The sequence below is a fragment of the Lepidochelys kempii genome, chromosome 13, assembly GCF_965140265.1.
Source record: "Lepidochelys kempii isolate rLepKem1 chromosome 13, rLepKem1.hap2, whole genome shotgun sequence".
NCBI lineage: Eukaryota > Metazoa > Chordata > Testudines > Cheloniidae > Lepidochelys > Lepidochelys kempii.
In genome coordinates this window covers 29,371,079-29,387,587 of record NC_133268.1, presented here as the reverse complement: position 1 = coordinate 29,387,587, position 16,509 = coordinate 29,371,079, and the positions used below count along the sequence as shown (strand labels likewise).

Below are 16,509 nucleotides of genomic sequence, written 5' to 3'. Positions count from 1 at the left end.
TTTGACGTGGCCCTTGGATGCACTCCACCGCCTGTTTCCTCACTCACCACAAGGTCAGCAATGGGGGCGGGAGCCCCCGCCTCTTTGTGCTCTTACCTGCCCACTTCCACCTGGGTCTGGGCACTTGGTGGGGCACTGTGTGCTGCAGGCAAACACAAAGGCAGGATACTGAGTCAGGAAACCAAAGGCCAATAAGCAGGATCAGCCATGGGGGTGGGGGCAGCCCATCCCAAGAGCTCCATTGAAGTGGCTTTTGGGGGAGGGGAGGTGTCACAACTGGCTCACCCAGGGGGCTGTTTAACCAGAGTGGGGGCTGTGGCTGAACAAAGAGTACCTCTGTGCCCCGCTCGGCAGCCCCGCGTTGGCATTGCATGCATGATAATCTACAACAACTGTATGTTTTACATGGATGACACCCGGCTGCACTCCTGGAATCTGACACGGGCTGCTATTCAAAATAACTCTGGAGAATGGAGACCTTAGAATAACTGCGGGTCTTCAGAACAACAGTAGCCCCAGCCGCAAGTGTCTGCGGCACATGCCTTAATTACACTGTCCAGACAGGAGTTTAAGGTGCTTAGCTGCCCTTCCCCAATGAGCGAGCAAGGCGCGTTAGCGGCTCACTTTCATTCAGTATCAGGTTCTTAAAATAAAGTTGATTGACCCCTAGCCTGAACTACCCAGTATCCCCCTGATCCCTGGGTGTCTAGCCCAGATGACAGGCTTTTCTCCCTCTCTAGTCTACTTGAATTAAACACACTGTGGAAAGGAGAATTCCTTTAGCCAAGTTTAGAGTCCACTGGGAAGATCACATGGGCTAGAGCTGGACCAGAACCTGAGCATCACTGGTTCTGGCCAAAGACTGAGATTAGACCTGCTGCACCACGGGGTAGCTGTCCTAGAAACAGGACCAGAGTCTCTTCAAACAAGAGACTTGTTTGCATGCCCCAGAGTTCTCTTTAGTGAAAAGACATTTTAAAGAGATACTGTCAGCTTGGAATATAATCAGGTATTTAGAAACTGACCCACACCTGACTTTGGGTCCTCCTGCTGAGCTTTGGGGTTTCACAATCACAATCCTGTATTTTTAAAAATGTTTCCTGCTCCCTGCGCTGTGTGACAGCTCCCACCCAGCAAATTCACCCCAGGGGAATCTGCCTGGCTGTAGGGGAAGCAGTCACTCTGACCATACACCCAGTGCTGTCCAAAGAACAGAGTAGCTGGAAAAACGGAGTAATATAGTATCTTTCCTCATCTCTTTGAGATATAGCACCAGATCCTCCGCAGGTGCAATTCAAAGCAGCTCCATTTTAGTCATCTTGTAAAAGGAGCCGGTAACAAACATTTCAGACAAATGTGATTTTTAAATTCAGTTTAACATTACAATTTCATTCCCTTGGGAAAATGTTTCATGAAACCAACGTTTGGCAAACTCCCCGTTCCCTGAAAGATTTCACAAACCCCAAACACGCCTGGCTTCCCCTGCCTAATAGTCATTTTCTGGGATGCGTAGCTTAGCTGCCTCAGCTTCTAATGTCTCATAGAATTTCTCTATCTGTTTTCCCTGCCTGTTAAAACTAGGACATTTTCAAGGGCCTCGGTTTTACAGTGGAGGCTTATGTGTGCACCTACATTTATGTGTGCAATTAGCATGTTGTGCGTGTGCAATCACAAGGACAGCGTGTGTAAATGTAGGCATGCACGTGGGCACACAAAAAAATGCACACAGACCTTGGGCTTCTCTTCTTTTAAAAACCTAGCCCTTATTGTGAGGCCCTCTGGGCCTATGGGGGCTAGAGCTGGGCATGTTTCTGGAATTCATGCTTGAACTGCTTTGTGCCTGACAGTAAAATTAACTATTTAAGGAAACAACCCCTCATTCTATTTAGCCAGGGTCTGGAGGTATGGGTGCTGCTCAGGCACTCAGTGCTGTTGTCATGGGAACACCGAGGGCAAGAACAACTTGTGTCTATTACTATTATTCTGCACTCTTGGTAGCACCTTGGGGCCCCACTTAGGATCTGTCGCACTTCTCCCCTCCCAGCCCCGCCCCGCCATCATGAAGCTTTATAACCTTAACCCACAAATATACACACAATATATGGATCTCTTCTCTCGTGACCAAAATGCAGCCACCTCTGGGGTGAGAAGCAGCAGCTGATTAACAGCACACACCACCATCACCTCACAACAGCTAGGATGAGGAAAGAAAGGCACCTGCATTCTGCCAGAGTTTGACCTGGGGCAGGATTCCAGGGGTAGCACCCCCACAACACTTCTCTGGGAAGCGCCATGAGATTTGTAATGACCACAGGTGATCTTCAATTTTACATTTCACCTCTGACAGCACGTGCCCCTTTGGCCCCATGCTGGGGCATTGCACCCCGCACCTCAGAGGAGCGGTACCTCTTTCCAAGATCTCAGCACTGTTTCCTACAGCACCAGTTGTCCGGCATCAAAGGACTGTCTCTGCCCAACCTTGCTTGGTTTGGGAGCTCCGATGGTCTCAGAGTCCATGCTGGTGGACCTGACTGTCCTGCACAAAAATCCACTTTTCATTCCCTCACAATCAAGAGCTTGGGGCCGATTCTCTTCTCACTCTGTTGTAAATCAGGCGTAACTCTGTTGATGTCAATGGAGTGACACCAGCTGGGAAGATCTAAGACCCTTATCTCTTATTTTCCCTCTGCCCCAGTTCCCATGGTCAGAAGGGGCAGGGACTATGCAAGGTGTATGAACGGAGCAGCCCCTGGAACTGGCTGCATTCCAGGCACTGTCATGCTGCGTTCCTGGAAGGTGGGATTGTGTCTAGGTGCACACGGGTTTCCTAGAAACCATGGGCCGAGGTTTTGGGGGGCATTTGGGGTTGTTGTTGTTTTTTGCAAGAAGCCCACCTCCACCATCGCAGCCACACATTAGCTGGGTCATGATTCAGTCAGCTTGTTGTCAGCCTGGTGCAGCGTTGGGGAGCTAGTGCAGGAATATGTCACCCCAGCCTTGTCTCCCTTGAAGTAGGTACTCTTACTAAATGGAAATATGCCTGAAATAGCCCTGCTGCAGATTGGGTCTATCTAATCAGCAGCCTTAGCACTTGCTCGCAGCACATTTCATGGTAGCTGATAGCAGCGACATGTTAAGTGTGGCTCTCTTCAGGGAACTGCCCCTTCCTGCCGCTAATCAGAGATGCCTAATGGGAACTATTTCTCCAGCAGGGATTCGGGGAGCTAGCCCTGGCTCAGGGATGCCCTGGGAATTTCACGGGAGAGGTCATTCTTATTCCCATCAAATGCCAAAGTCCCTCAGACGCGAACTGTCTCAGAAGGATCGAAACTTATTTTGGGGCACATGGCAACTGAACTGATGGGAAAACACCTCATTGAACAGGGGCCAGTCTGGCTCCTGGCCACTGCCCAGTGATGCTGTAACTGAGGCTGGCCTCTTGTGGGAGGAGAGGATTGTGGGCCTGGTCATGTTCTGGAAGGAGAGGCCTGTTTCTTCCTGGGGGAGACAGGAGGGAAATAGCCCTGTACCCTCCCAGTCACGCTACTGTCATCATCATGAACCACAGGCTTAAGCCAGGTGCCAAGCAGCTCCTGCGGGAGGGAGGGCCAGTCAGCCAAGACGTAGGGACACCAGAGCCACTGAGGAGAGCCAGGAGAGGTGAGTGAGAAGCAACTACTGTCTCCGGACAGGCTGCTTGTCCCAGGGACAAGCCACAATATCTCAAGTTCCTCTCCCCCCAGACCTGGAAGCAACGGGCCGGATTCCCCTCTGCATTGCCCCAGTGTCACTCCGCTGCTTTCAGTGACATCGCACCAGCATGAAATGAGGGCGGTGCAGCGTCAGCCGCTTCTTTCCCTTCCGACTCCTGCTTCAGCCCCCACCCCGCTCCCCAGCCTCAGCAACAGGCCCCTACCAGCCCTCACCCAGACCCACCCCCAGGCCTGCTTTTCACCACGTGCAGGGCCTTGCCTGGGCCGGTGAGCCCTTCCCGGCCGCACGTCGCCGCGTCCCCCACAGCGCCAGAACCACATCGCACATTCCGGCTCGCCCAAGCCTGACGCCAAAGGGATTCCCTCCTGCAGCTGCTGGATTCCCTTTCCCCTTCCCTCCTCCCTTCGGGCGGCCCAACAGAACGTCCGTGTGGCGGGGAAGGAACTGGGCCTGGCGGTAACAGCAGCAGGAGTCCCCCAAAGCAGACCGGCCTTAGCACTAATGCAGTGGAGGGGCTGAGCGGGGGAAGGTGGCTGCTCAGCCACTGTGCCTGCACCAGGGGAGGCCGCAGCGCTTGGGGGGACGTGCATGGGCTGGGCTGGCTCCAGCCCTGGGTCGGCAGCCGACGTGCTGGGCGACCTCGCGAGAGGCACATGCCTCCCTGTGCCTCAGCTGGCTAAAGCAAGGCTAAATGGGACCTGCCCGTGGGGGCTGGGCAGCTGGAGGAGTTAGCCGTAGGACAGCTCTTGGACCCAGGCTTTAAAGGGGCTCAGCCTAAACTCCAGCCGTCCATGGGATTTTGGTGCCGAAACCCCTTTTGAAAATGAGCTTTAAGCTCCTAAATCAGTTAGACATTGCAACGCTGAGCACAGCGACACCTAAATACCTTTCACTCTCTGGGCCTGTGGCTGTATAGGACCCGATTCTCCAGTGTAACTTCAGTGGTGTTGCACCCATGCTCTGCCACTGCAATGTATCATCACCATGTACTCTTTGTCTCCCTCCCCTCCTCCCGCAGAGCGTAGCACACCACAGCAGCGTATCCCGAGGGTCACTAGCCCGAGGTGGAGTCTGCCAAGGATGTCTCTGAACTGGGAGGGAAGAGAGACAGAAATGCATCAATAGGGAGATATGGGGCCCCTCCAATGTCTCCCATTTATGTCCATGGGCTGTGGGTCAGGCCCTTGGATTTTTAACAAATCGATTTTCACCCTGGACAGGGATGAACATTAACTGATGATTGGCTAAAGCAGAGATTCTGTGCTTCAGCCCATGCAAAGTGACCAATAATTAATCTCTTGCTATTATCATAGACCTCAATCAGGGGAAACTGAGGTACAGAAAAACAAAGTAACTTGCCAAGGTCGCTCAACATACTAGTGGCAGAACCAAGAACAGACCTCAGATCTCCTGATGCCCAGTGCCAAACGCTATCCAGTTGGCCACACTGCCTCCCTAGGAAGAGGGCTGGATGCTCTCCCAGCCCAACCCAGAACACTGAACCACTCTTGGCTAGGGAAGGTAGATTCTTCTTGGTGTGAGCAAACTCTCAAGTGAACAGGTTATTTTAGGTTCCATCGCAGACACCTGGAAGGTAAAAATACCCAGGAAACTAAGGCCATTCCTTTTTTCCCACCCCCACTGGGTATATTCTGGTACCAGCAGAGGCCATATATGTATTAGAAAAGCCACTAGTGGTAACGTCCAGAAAGCGGAAATGGTTATCATTACTAGACCTGGCCATGCCCCCAGTCTGTCCAGTGGGGCTGAGAGCCCAGGATGCCGAACCTCAATCCTCGACTCAAACCCCCAGTCTTAACAGAAGGTGTAAACAAGGAAGCAAATATTTCCCAAAGGTTCAGTGGCAATGCTGTCTGTGCCGTGAGGACATTGGGAATACAACCAAACCTGGCACAGGAGAAAAACCGCATGGAAGAGCCGCAGGATGTGAGAGAGAGAGACAGAAAGACGGGCTGGAGGCACTATGTGGGGAACTAGAGTGACAGCATAAAAAAAAGTGATAAGAAAAGAATCTCAGACTGAAGAGTCTGAGATGCATTTTCTCTGTGTCCGATTATTAGAGTGCCTTCTGGGTCCTCAGACAGGAGTGTTCGGAGAAGGGGGAGAGAGCTGATAAACATGCGGTCTATAGATTAATTTAAAAAAAAAAGTCAATCTAAGTGTGCCCCTTAGCAGAGACTACAATGGAGGGAGACCAAGAGGAACGGGTCACCTCTGGGATCAAAACCCCCCACCATATTCAGGCAAGTTATGGGCCTGCTGCCACCAGCCTTACCCCCCCTGAGTAGCTCTCCCAGAGGGGCCCACTGTGCATACTGGGTGGCCACAGTGAGTTCTGCAGTGCATTTCATGGCAACTCATCCTTATTCCAGTGGCTCCTGGCCTTGGGTTGGGCAAAGTCTGGGCATGGCCCCGCCACGCACACTTGTAGCCATAAATTCTGGGTTAAAAGAGGTCTGAGGGGGCAGCTCTGCTGGTATTTGCTGCTTCGGAGGCTGCTGCTGTTTATTGTGCATGTGTTTGGGTCAGGGCCCATGTGCCCATGGACACACGTGGGTAAAAACGTCTTGGTATCAGCCAAGAAGAGAAGCTGCTTTGCAAACAATGCCCATCCTCTGACTTGCCAGAGGACGTGTCTGAGTGACAGATAGTGAACAGCAGCCAGCGGAGCAGCTGGATTTGGACCCCTGACTTTTTGTGACTAGGGCTGGATTACAAAGGGTGCTGCTCTTAGCCACATGACCGTGTCCACGAGCCACAATGGCTGTCTCAGAAGGGCCTGGCTTTGGAGGAGCGGGTACATTTCTCATGTGCTGGTATACAGTGGTGGAAACATGCCTATTCTGGCTTCCTTCTTAAACACACCAGACCAAAGGTGCTAAAACCAGCCCAGCCCCCTGAAATGCTAAATGCTGCCCTGCTGTCAGCCCCACTCATCACAACTACAACTCCCAGCAGTGTCTGTGTGCCCCTCTTCCAGACAGTGCAGTGTGGGGGAAGCCTGTGGGCCAGCCTGCCAGCAGACAGCCACAGTGTGTGGGCCACGTTTCACTACCAAGGTCCAGAAACAGACTCTGGCCTGTTCTGAGATTGGGATCAAATCTAGCAGACGGATCTAACTCCAGCACTGTGGGTCAAGAAGCCCCACAGTGCAGGAAGGTGGAGACCTGACAGACTGGATCCCTATGCCCCATGGCTCAAGGGATGCCAGACCTGGGGGACTAGATCATAAGAATGACCATATGGATCAGACCAACCGTTCGTCTAGTCTGGTATCCTGTTTCTAACAGTGGTCAGTGCCAGATGTTTCTGGCGGTTGGAGGTTTAGAGACATCCGGAGCGTAGAATCATAGAATCATAGAATGTCAGGGTTGGAAGGGACCTCAGGAGGTCATCTAGTCCAACCCCCTGCTCAAAGCAGGACCAATCCCCAACTAAATCATCCCAGCCAGGGCTTAGTCAAGCCTGACCTTAAAAATATCTAAGGAAGGAGATTCCACCACCTCCCTAGGTAACATAGTCCAGTGTTTCACCACCCTCCTAGTGAAAAAGTTTTTCCTAATATACAACCTAAACCTCCCCCACTGCAACTTGAGACCATTACTCCTTGTTCTGTCATCAGCTACCACTGAGAACAGTCTAGAACCATCCTCTTTGGAACCCCCTTTCAGGTAGTTGAAAGCAGCTATCAAATCCCCCCTCATTCTTCTCTTCCGCAGACTAAACAATCCCAGTACCCTCAGCCTCTCCTCAAAAGTCATGTGTTCCAGTCCCCTAATCATTTTTGTTGCCCTCCGCTGGACGTTTTCCAATTTTTCCACATCCTTCTTGTAGTGTGGGGCCCAAAACTGGACACAGTACTCCAGATGAGGCCTCACCAATGTCAAATAGAGGGGAACGATCACGTCCCTCGATCTGCTCGCTATGCCCCTACCTATACATCCCAAAATGCCATTGGCCTTCTTGGCAACAAGGGCACACTGTTGACTCATATCCAGCTTCTTGTCCGCTGTAACCCCTAGGTCCTTTTCTGCAGAACTGCTGCCGAGCCATTCGGTCCCTAGTCTGTAGCGGTGCATGGGGTTCTTCCGTCCTACGTGCAGGACTCTGCACTTGTCCTTGTTGAACCTCATCAGATTTCTTTTGGCCCAATCCTCTAATTTGTCTAGGTCCCTCTGTATCCTATCCCTACCCTCCAACTTATCTACCTCTCCTCCCAGTTTAGTGTCATCTGCAAACTTGCTGAGGGTGCAATCCACACCATCCTCCAGATCATTTATGAAGATATTGAACAAAACCGGCCCCAGGACCGACCCTTGGGGCACTCCACTTGATACCGGCTGCCAACTAGACATGGAGCCATTGATCACTACCCGTTGAGCCCGACAATCTAGCCAACTTTCTATCCACCTTATAGTCCATTCATCCAGCCCATACTTCTTTAACTTGCTGGCAAGAATACTGTGGGAGACCGTGTCAAAAGCTTTGCTAAAGTCAAGGAACAACATGTCCACTGCTTTCCCCTCATCCACAGAGCAGTTATCTCGTCATAGAAGGCAATTAGATTAGTCAGGCATGACTTGCCCTTGGTGAATCCATGGTGACTGTTCCTGATCACTTTCCTCTCCTCTAAGTGCTTCAGAATTGATTCCTTGAGGACCTGCTCCATGATTTTTCCAGGGACTGAGGTGAGGCTGACTGGCCTGTAGTTCCCAGGATCCTCCTTCTTCCCTTTTTTAAAGATGGGCACTACATTAGCCTTTTTACAGTCATCCGGGACTTCCCCGGATCGCCAGGAGTTTTCAAAGACAATGGCCAATGGCTCTGCAATCACATCCACCAACTCCTTTAGCACTCTCGGATGCAGTGCATCCGGCTCCATGGACTTGTGCTCGTCCAGCTTTTCTAAATAGTCCCAAACCACTTCTTTCTCCGCAGAGGGCTGGTCACCTCCTCCCCATGCTGTGCTGCCCAGTGCAGCAGTCTGGGAGCTGACCTTGTTCGTGAAGACAGAGGCAAAAAAAGCATTGAGTACATTAGCTTTTTCCACATCCTCTATGACCCTCTTGGCTTATAGCCACTGATGTCCTCCACGGATTTATCTAATTATTTTTTAAGCCATTTTACCTTTGGTCTTCACAGCATTCCCCCGGCAATGAGTGCCACAAGTTGACTGTGCAGAAATACTTCCTTTTGTTTGTTTTAAACCTGCTGCCTATTAATTACATTGTGTGACCCCTGGTTCTTATGTTGTGTGAAGGGGTAAATAACACTTCCTTGTTCACCTTCTCCACACCATTTGTGACTTTATAGACGTCTGTCATATCCCTCTTTAGTTCTCTCTTTTCCAAGCTGAACAGTCCTAATCTTTTTGATCTCTCCGAGTATGGAAGTTGTTCTATACCCTTAATCATTTGTATTGCCCTTCTTTGCCCCTTTTCCAATTCTAATATGTCTTTTTTGAGATGGGGTGACTAGAACTGCATGGATTTATACAGAGGTATTATAATATTTTCTTTCTTATCTATCCCTTTCCTAACATTCAGTTTGCTTTTTTGGCTGCCAATGCACATTGAGAGGATGCTTGCAGAGAACTATCCACAATGACGCCAAGATCTTTCTTGAGTGGTAACAGCTAATTTAGACCCCATCATTTTATATATATGTATTGTTGGGATTATTTTTTCCAATATGCATTACTTTGAATTTAACAACGTTGAATTTCATCTGCCATTTTGTCACCAGTTTTGTGACATCCCTTTGTAACTCTTCAGTCAGCTTTGGACTCAACTATTTTGAGTAATTTTGTGTGGTCTGCAAATTGTGCCACCCTACTGTTCACCCCCTTTTCCAGATCATTTATGAATACACTGATCATCACAGGTCCCTGTACACTATTATGTATCCCACTATTTACCTCTCTCCATTCTGAAAAATGGACCATTTATTTCTACCCTTTGTTTCCTGTTACTGATCCGTGAGAGGAGCTTCCCTCTGATTCCATGACTGCTTGGTGAGGGACCTTGTCAAAGGCTTTCTGAAAGTCCAAGTACACTATATCCACAGGATCACCCTTGTTCAGATGCTTAACTCCCTGAAAGAATCCTAATAGATTGGTGAGGCATGATTTCCCTTTACAAAAGGCATGTTGACTATTCCCCAACATATCATGTTTGTCTGATGATTTTTTTCTTTTGCTATAGTTCAAATTATTCTTACCAGCCTGTAATTGCCAGGATCACCTCTGGAGCTGGTACAGAGGCTGATTTAAGCCATAGATTACATACTAAAGTTAGTAGTTCTGCAATTTCATATTTGATCTCCTTCAAGAACTCTTGGGTGATGCCATCTGGTCCTGGTGCCTTATTACTGTCTACTTTGATCTGTTTGTTCCAAAACCTTCCATACTGATACCTCAGTCTCGGACAGTTCCTCACATTTGTTATCTAAAAAGAATGGCCCAGGTTTGGGGATCTCCCTCCACATCTGCTGTGAAGACTGATGCAAAGAATTCATTTATCTTCTCCACAATGGCCTTGTCTTCCTTTTTTTTTAGCACCTTGATCATTCAGTGATCCCACTGAATTGTTTGGGAAGCTTCCTGCTTCTGATGTACTTACTTTTTTTTCTGTTAATTTGTGTGCCCTTAGCTAGCTGCTCTTCAAATTCTTTATTGGCCTACGTTATTATATTTTTACTCTTGACTTACCAGCATATGCTCCTTTCTATTTTCCTCACTAGGATTTGACATCTAATTATTAAAGGATGCCTTTTTGCCTCTGCTGTTTAGCCAAGGTGGCATTTTTTTGATCCTCTTACTGCCTTTCTTTTTATTTAGGGTATACATTTAGTTTGTGCCTCTGTTACAGTGTTTTTAAATCGTTCCCGTGCAGCTTGCAGGCATTTCACTCTTGTGACTGTTCCTTTTCATTTCCATTTAACTAGCTTCCTATTTTTTGTGTAGTTCCCCTTTTTGAAGTTAAACGCTACCGTGGTGGGTTTCTTTAGTATTTTCCCCCCTAAAAGGATGTTGAATTTAATTACGTTGTGGCCACTGTTGCCAAGCAGTTCAGCTCTAGTGTCCTCTTGGACCTCCCGTGAGCCACTTAGAACTAAATCCAGAATTTCCTCTCTCCTGATGGGTTCCAGAACTAGCTGCTCCAAGAAGCAGTTGTTAATGGTGTCTAGAAATTTTACATCTACATCACACCCTGAGCTGACATGTACCCAGTCAATATGAGGGTAGTTAAAGTCACCCATTACTACTGCAGTTTCTGCTTTTGTAGCTGTCAGGACCCGATCAAGGACACTTCTTGGGACTAAGCATCAGAGCAGGATCAAATCTGAGTCTGGGAATAGCAGTAAAGTGTGTCATCAGGTTCCAGACCAGGGTCACTACCAAGGGTCTAAGTCACGGTCTGGAGGCAAAGTCCAGCTAAAGCCAAGGTCAAAGCCAGGGGCAGGAATGGCCATAGCAGCTACAAGAGAGCCACACTGTTACCTGGACACTTCCTGGAATGCCCCTGGGATTTATATAGGGCAGGGGGCCAATCAGGGGCCATGGGGCTGCTGCTTGTCAGACCCCTTGAGGCGGGACTTCCCATGGTCTGTGTCTATTGTAAAGTACAAGTTGGTTACAGTGGGGCAGCGTATAGCCATTAGCTGGCTAGTAGCTTTACAAGTCTGGGGCTCGAGGGCTCTGTAGGGGCCTCTCTGTAGCTGCTGTAATCTCCTCTAGTATTTCACCGTCACTGTTACCAGCATAGGAGTGGTTGGGGATATATTCCTACTGCTGTACTCTTAGTATTCAAGCCTGGAATTTCTATCCCTAGAGATTCTACGGGATGGTTTGTTCTATCTAAGATTTTTGCCTTATTTGACTCTGTGCCATTTTAACACATGGTGCCACTCCCCCACTAGCACAAACTACCCTGTCCTTCCTGTATATTTCGTACCCTAGTATTAAGCGTGTCCGAATGACTATCCTCATTCCGCCGAGCTTCCATGATGCCTGTGCTATCAATATCCTCATTTCATACCAGGCTCTCTAGTTCACCCGTCTTAGTATTTCAATTTCTAGCAGTTGTATACAAGCACTTGTACATTTTGTCAATATTCAGTTGCTTCCTTCATGTGTTATGTTTAAATGGGACACTTTTATGTTTGATTGTTCGTCACTGGCTCCTACCTGTACCTCTTTACTAGGATATAGACTTCCTCCTTGAATAAATTCATCCCTAAGGGACGTCTGCACCCAGACGATGTGCTCTCCATACCTGTTGGCTTTCCCCCGGCCCTTAGTTTAAAAAATCCTCTAAAACCATGGGTGGAAGGTTAACCCTGGGCATGGGGAGGCTAGCCCCCAGCGTGGCCCACCCCTTCGGCCCAAGGCCCCACCCCCTCTGCTGCCGCTAGAGCCCAGAGCCCCCTCTTAGCCCCGGGCCACCCTGAAGCCCCCAAGCCCTGGAGCTCCAGGCAGACGGGTGGCGCAGCCCCCCTGGAAGTCCTGGAGTGCTGGGCAGGCAGGTGGCATGGCCCCCCACTCCAGCCCTGGAGTGCCGGGCAGGCGGGCCGTGCGGTCCCCACCCCCAGCTCCAGAGTGTTGGGCAGCCGGCCAGCGCGATGCCCTCTCCCCAGCCGCAGAGCGCTGGGAAGCAGGAGGAGGCCTGGGAGCAGAGTGTGGGCAGGACCACACAGGGCTGTTTGGGGAGGCACAGCCCCTCCCCTCCCGCCTTTGATACCTGCCACCCATGTCTACAACCTTTTTAATTTTACATGCCAGCAATCTGGTTCCATTTTGGTTTAGATGGAGACCATCCTTCCTGTATAGGGTGCCCCTTTCCCAAAAGGTTCCCCAGTTCCTAATAAATCTAAACCCGCTGTCCCTACACCATCGTCTCATCCACACAGTGAGACCCTGCAGTTCTGCCTGTCTAACTGGCCCTGTGCGTGGAACTGGAAACATTTCAGAGAATGCTGCTATGTAGGTCCTGGTTTTCAATCTCTTACCTAGCAGCCTAAATTTCACCTCCAGGACCTCTCTCCTACCTTTCCCTGTGTCACTGGTACCTTCACATACCACGACCACCGGCTCCTCCTCAGCATTCCACATAAGTTTGTCTAGATATCTTGTGAGATCTGCAACCTTCTCACCTGGCAAGCGGTTCTCCTGGTCATCACAACTCCCAACTCTCTTTATTTCTAATAACTGAATTCCCCATTACTATTACCCGGCTTTTCGTGGTAACAGGGGATCCCAAAACTGGGGTAGTGGATCCCGATGCCCTACAGCCCAGGGTGATCCCAGACCTCAGCTACTGGCCTGGACCAGCCCTATCATCTCCATTTGATATGGTTTTCAGGAAGTGCAGTGACTGAGCTGTACTCATTTATGCAGCTACCCTGTTGGATGTTAAATGTCAAATCTTTGTTTGTTAGTTACCCAGTGATCTGCTCTTATATGACCACCCAGGCTGTGTCAGGGTTGGGAGAGCTTCAGTTTTATCAGCTAGACCTGGCCACACAGAACAATCCCAGATCCTAAGACCCCTCTGAAATCTGGGGCAGTTTGGATCCGGAAGCCCAGTTGGATTTCAAAGCTGGCTGGTGTACCTCCAAGGGGCTGAGACAACTCACTGGAGCTCATCACTATCAACAGTTCACATCTGGGTGCAGATTTCAAGGCCACAGCCCATCTGTACTGCAGACACTATCTGGGTGCATGGTGCTTTCATTCAACTGGCCTCACTGAATTCAGTGGGGTCGCCATGGTGTGATGGGAGATTTGGTCCCTTTTTCTTAAAAATATCACCTACGGCGATTCTGCTCCAGCAAGAGAAAAGGCTCTTGGGGGTCTAACATTGGGTGCCAAACGTTCCAGAGTCACTTACCTTCCCAGGAACCAACCTGAGCCCTGTGAGAAGAAGGAAAGCAGAAAAGAGCTAAACCAAAGGTCCAAACGTGTATGCCTTCCTTAGCTCTGTGCCCATTGAAATCAGTGGGAGCTTGGCCCTGGGAAAGGCAGAGGAAAAAGCTCGGGGCAAGTGCGGCTTCGAGATCAGTGTGGGAGCCGCTGTGCCTGCCCAGTCTGTGCTTCTCCTGGCACTGAGGCGTGTGGCGAGACACAGACAATGTCAGGTGAAGGCAGAGGAGAGAGGTAGAGCCCTTGTACCTCTGTCCCCTGCAGATCAGCAAGGCACAGGCTGGCTTGGAGAGCAGTGCTGACTCCCAAGACTGGAGCCTCCCTCTGCCTTTGTACTCGCCTGACAATACAGGAGTAAAAATAACCAGCCCGCATTTGCAGGGAGATAAAAGCGAGGTTTGCCTTTTGTGTCTCTCTGGGCAGGAGGACAGCAGCACCAATGGAGCTGCGTGGATGTGACACATGGGAATTTCTGACATATCTCTTCCCACTCTGACCTTGACAGACACAATAAAAGGGGGCTTCACTGCACACCCACAGCCATTCAGTCCTATAACCAAGGTTGGTAATAAAGAGCATGTCTGTGTGCATCCTTCTCTGTGCTGCTAACCTGCTTCCCCGCCAGCAGGACAGGAGCTCCAGAGAGACAGGACTGGGTACTAACTGGGGGGTGTAGGGAGGGTGGGTCAGAGCAGCCTGTCTCCAAGATAGAGAGGGACATTAGGAAAAGCCTATTTAATGAGATCTGGGAAATCTGGGAAGTTCCTGGTACCAGCGCTTGTTACAATGTCTGTATTGATGCGGGGTTTCTCAGTTCTGTTGCATGGTATTGTATTGTATGGAGGATAGGAAATAATGCAATAATATCGCTTGTCAGTGCAACTGTTATGGCAGCCACCTGGAAGGCACTCAAGAGCTTTCAGGGGTTAACGCTCTCACCCTTCTTTTTCCTGTTCTCTACTCCAATATTAACTTTGGAGCAGGGACCCTTGTATTCTTACGGGGTTTGCAAAAGTGGTGCCTGTTTCAGAGGGGCTACAGAACAGGAATTGCACTGCCAGAGGTGATCGTGAAAAGCGGGCTTCTCTTTGCCACCTTGGCTGCTGACAGAAATCCAAATGTGCAGTGGGTAGATTTCAACAGACTCAGGATCGAAGCTCAGTTTCCACTCACTAAGAGAGACAGGCGAGAGGTGCATTGCAATATAGATGGCAGGCGTACCGTGTGGTTAGTAATTACTTTGGCAGATCTGGGGCTGTTTATTACTGCTGTTATTCTCCTGGGCCCGCTTAAGTTCATGGTGTGTTTGAAAATTGTATCTGCCCCCTGTAAGCAGCCTGTGGACTGGCATTGTCTCTCTGGACTGATTCCTTGTCTCTACTTTCCCTCCTTTTCAGGGCTCACAAGTCTTTGGCTTCTTCTTTCTTTTCTGCTGTCCAGTCTTTTCCCTCCTAGGAGGCAAGATAGCCATGATGGACTTGAGCGAGTTCGGGGAGGCTGCTGACTTCCTCCGGAAGAGCTACACAGAGCAGCTCAAGCTTCAAACCATCGCATTCGATGGTAAGATCAGCAGCACCTTTGAGCATGGCACGTGCTGGTCACAGGGGCTCTCACGTCCATGGCCTGGTTTGCAGAGTATTCCAGCTCCCTTCCCAGTGTTGTGGACCCTGGTAGGGTCTTGTAGCATCACTTTGTCCCGTGCTTCCCATATGCTCCTGCAGCAGTGGAATCCCCCCACCTGCAGCCCTGCTCTTGTGCTCACTGGTAAGAAGTCAGAGGACCAGAATAACTCAGTGTTAGTGAAAGGCGGCAGCTGCTTTTGGCAGTCACTGTGGTGTCTCCGTGTGGAGGGTAACAAGGTGGCTGTTTATCTGCACCTAGGTAAAGTGCCCAGAAGGACTGAGGGAGCCAGCAGTGCCTGTTCCACAGAAACAGATCTCAGCAAAGCCCTCTTCCCATTTTACTTTGGTGATGAATGGGGATCATCATAGATTTGGGTGACAGATTCTTCACATTATCCTTCCACTTGTTCCATTATCATATTTGATTGCCATTGCTGCACAGCTAGAGTGTGCCAGGGATAAAAAAGCCCTGGGTTTGTGCCAGGATAAATTTTGGAGGGCTAATAAATAAATGGGGGAGGGGGTAAATTTTGTATTCCCTAAAGTGTTTTCTACATGAGTCTCCAAAAATGCAGCAAACAACAGACGAAAGTCAATCTTAGCATTAATTGGGGAAAATTAAACAAGCATCCAGCATGAAAACTCCCAGGGAATCCTGGTCAAATGACCACAAACGCTGGAAGGAAAAAACAAATGTCCCTTAATATTGCTAGTTTGTGTTCTTACCGCTCTCTGAAAGCTACTGACAAGAGCAAACAGTTCCCTTTGCTTCAGACTGTTTTCTTCTCTTTTCTTTTGGACCTGAAGGAAAGAAACGAGCTTGGATCCCAGATGACAAGGAAGCCTATGTCGAGGTCGAAATCAAAGAAATCTCTGGTGGCAAAGTCACAGTGGAAACCAAAAATAAAGACGTAAGCAAAACAATCTTGATTTTTGGTTTTCAAAGGGCAGCCATAGGAACGGGGAAAGAAGCACAGAGGAAAGGAATGCGGGGGGGGGGCGGGGGCGGCGTATGTATGAACAGCTCATCTCGGAAACTAGACAAGTTCTTACTTAAGTGATCAACTTGGGATCAGTCAGCTCAGTAGTGTAAATGGCTTTTGTTACACCGTAATGTACTCGGTAACAATGTGCTATCTGACTTGCCAAACATGTCAGGGCTTCAATAAACCAGCATCAAATGTTCAGTTTCAAAAAGTCCTCTCTAAACAACAGACTACAAGAATGACA

The 16,509-nt window shown here is 49.5% G+C and overlaps 1 protein-coding gene across 1 annotated transcript in view; it reads left to right on the top strand.

The window, feature by feature from the left end:
- The first annotated feature begins 15,126 nt into the window (after window positions 1–15,126).
- The window catches only part of MYH7B (myosin heavy chain 7B), a 50,997-nt gene continuing 49,614 nt past the window's right edge, over window positions 15,127–16,509 (top strand). The window contains exons 1-2 of the mRNA XM_073309927.1: window positions 15,127–15,217; window positions 16,087–16,190. Of these exons, the coding sequence (XP_073166028.1) occupies window positions 15,127–15,217; window positions 16,087–16,190 (195 nt within the window). The remainder of the gene's footprint in view (window positions 15,218–16,086; window positions 16,191–16,509) is intronic.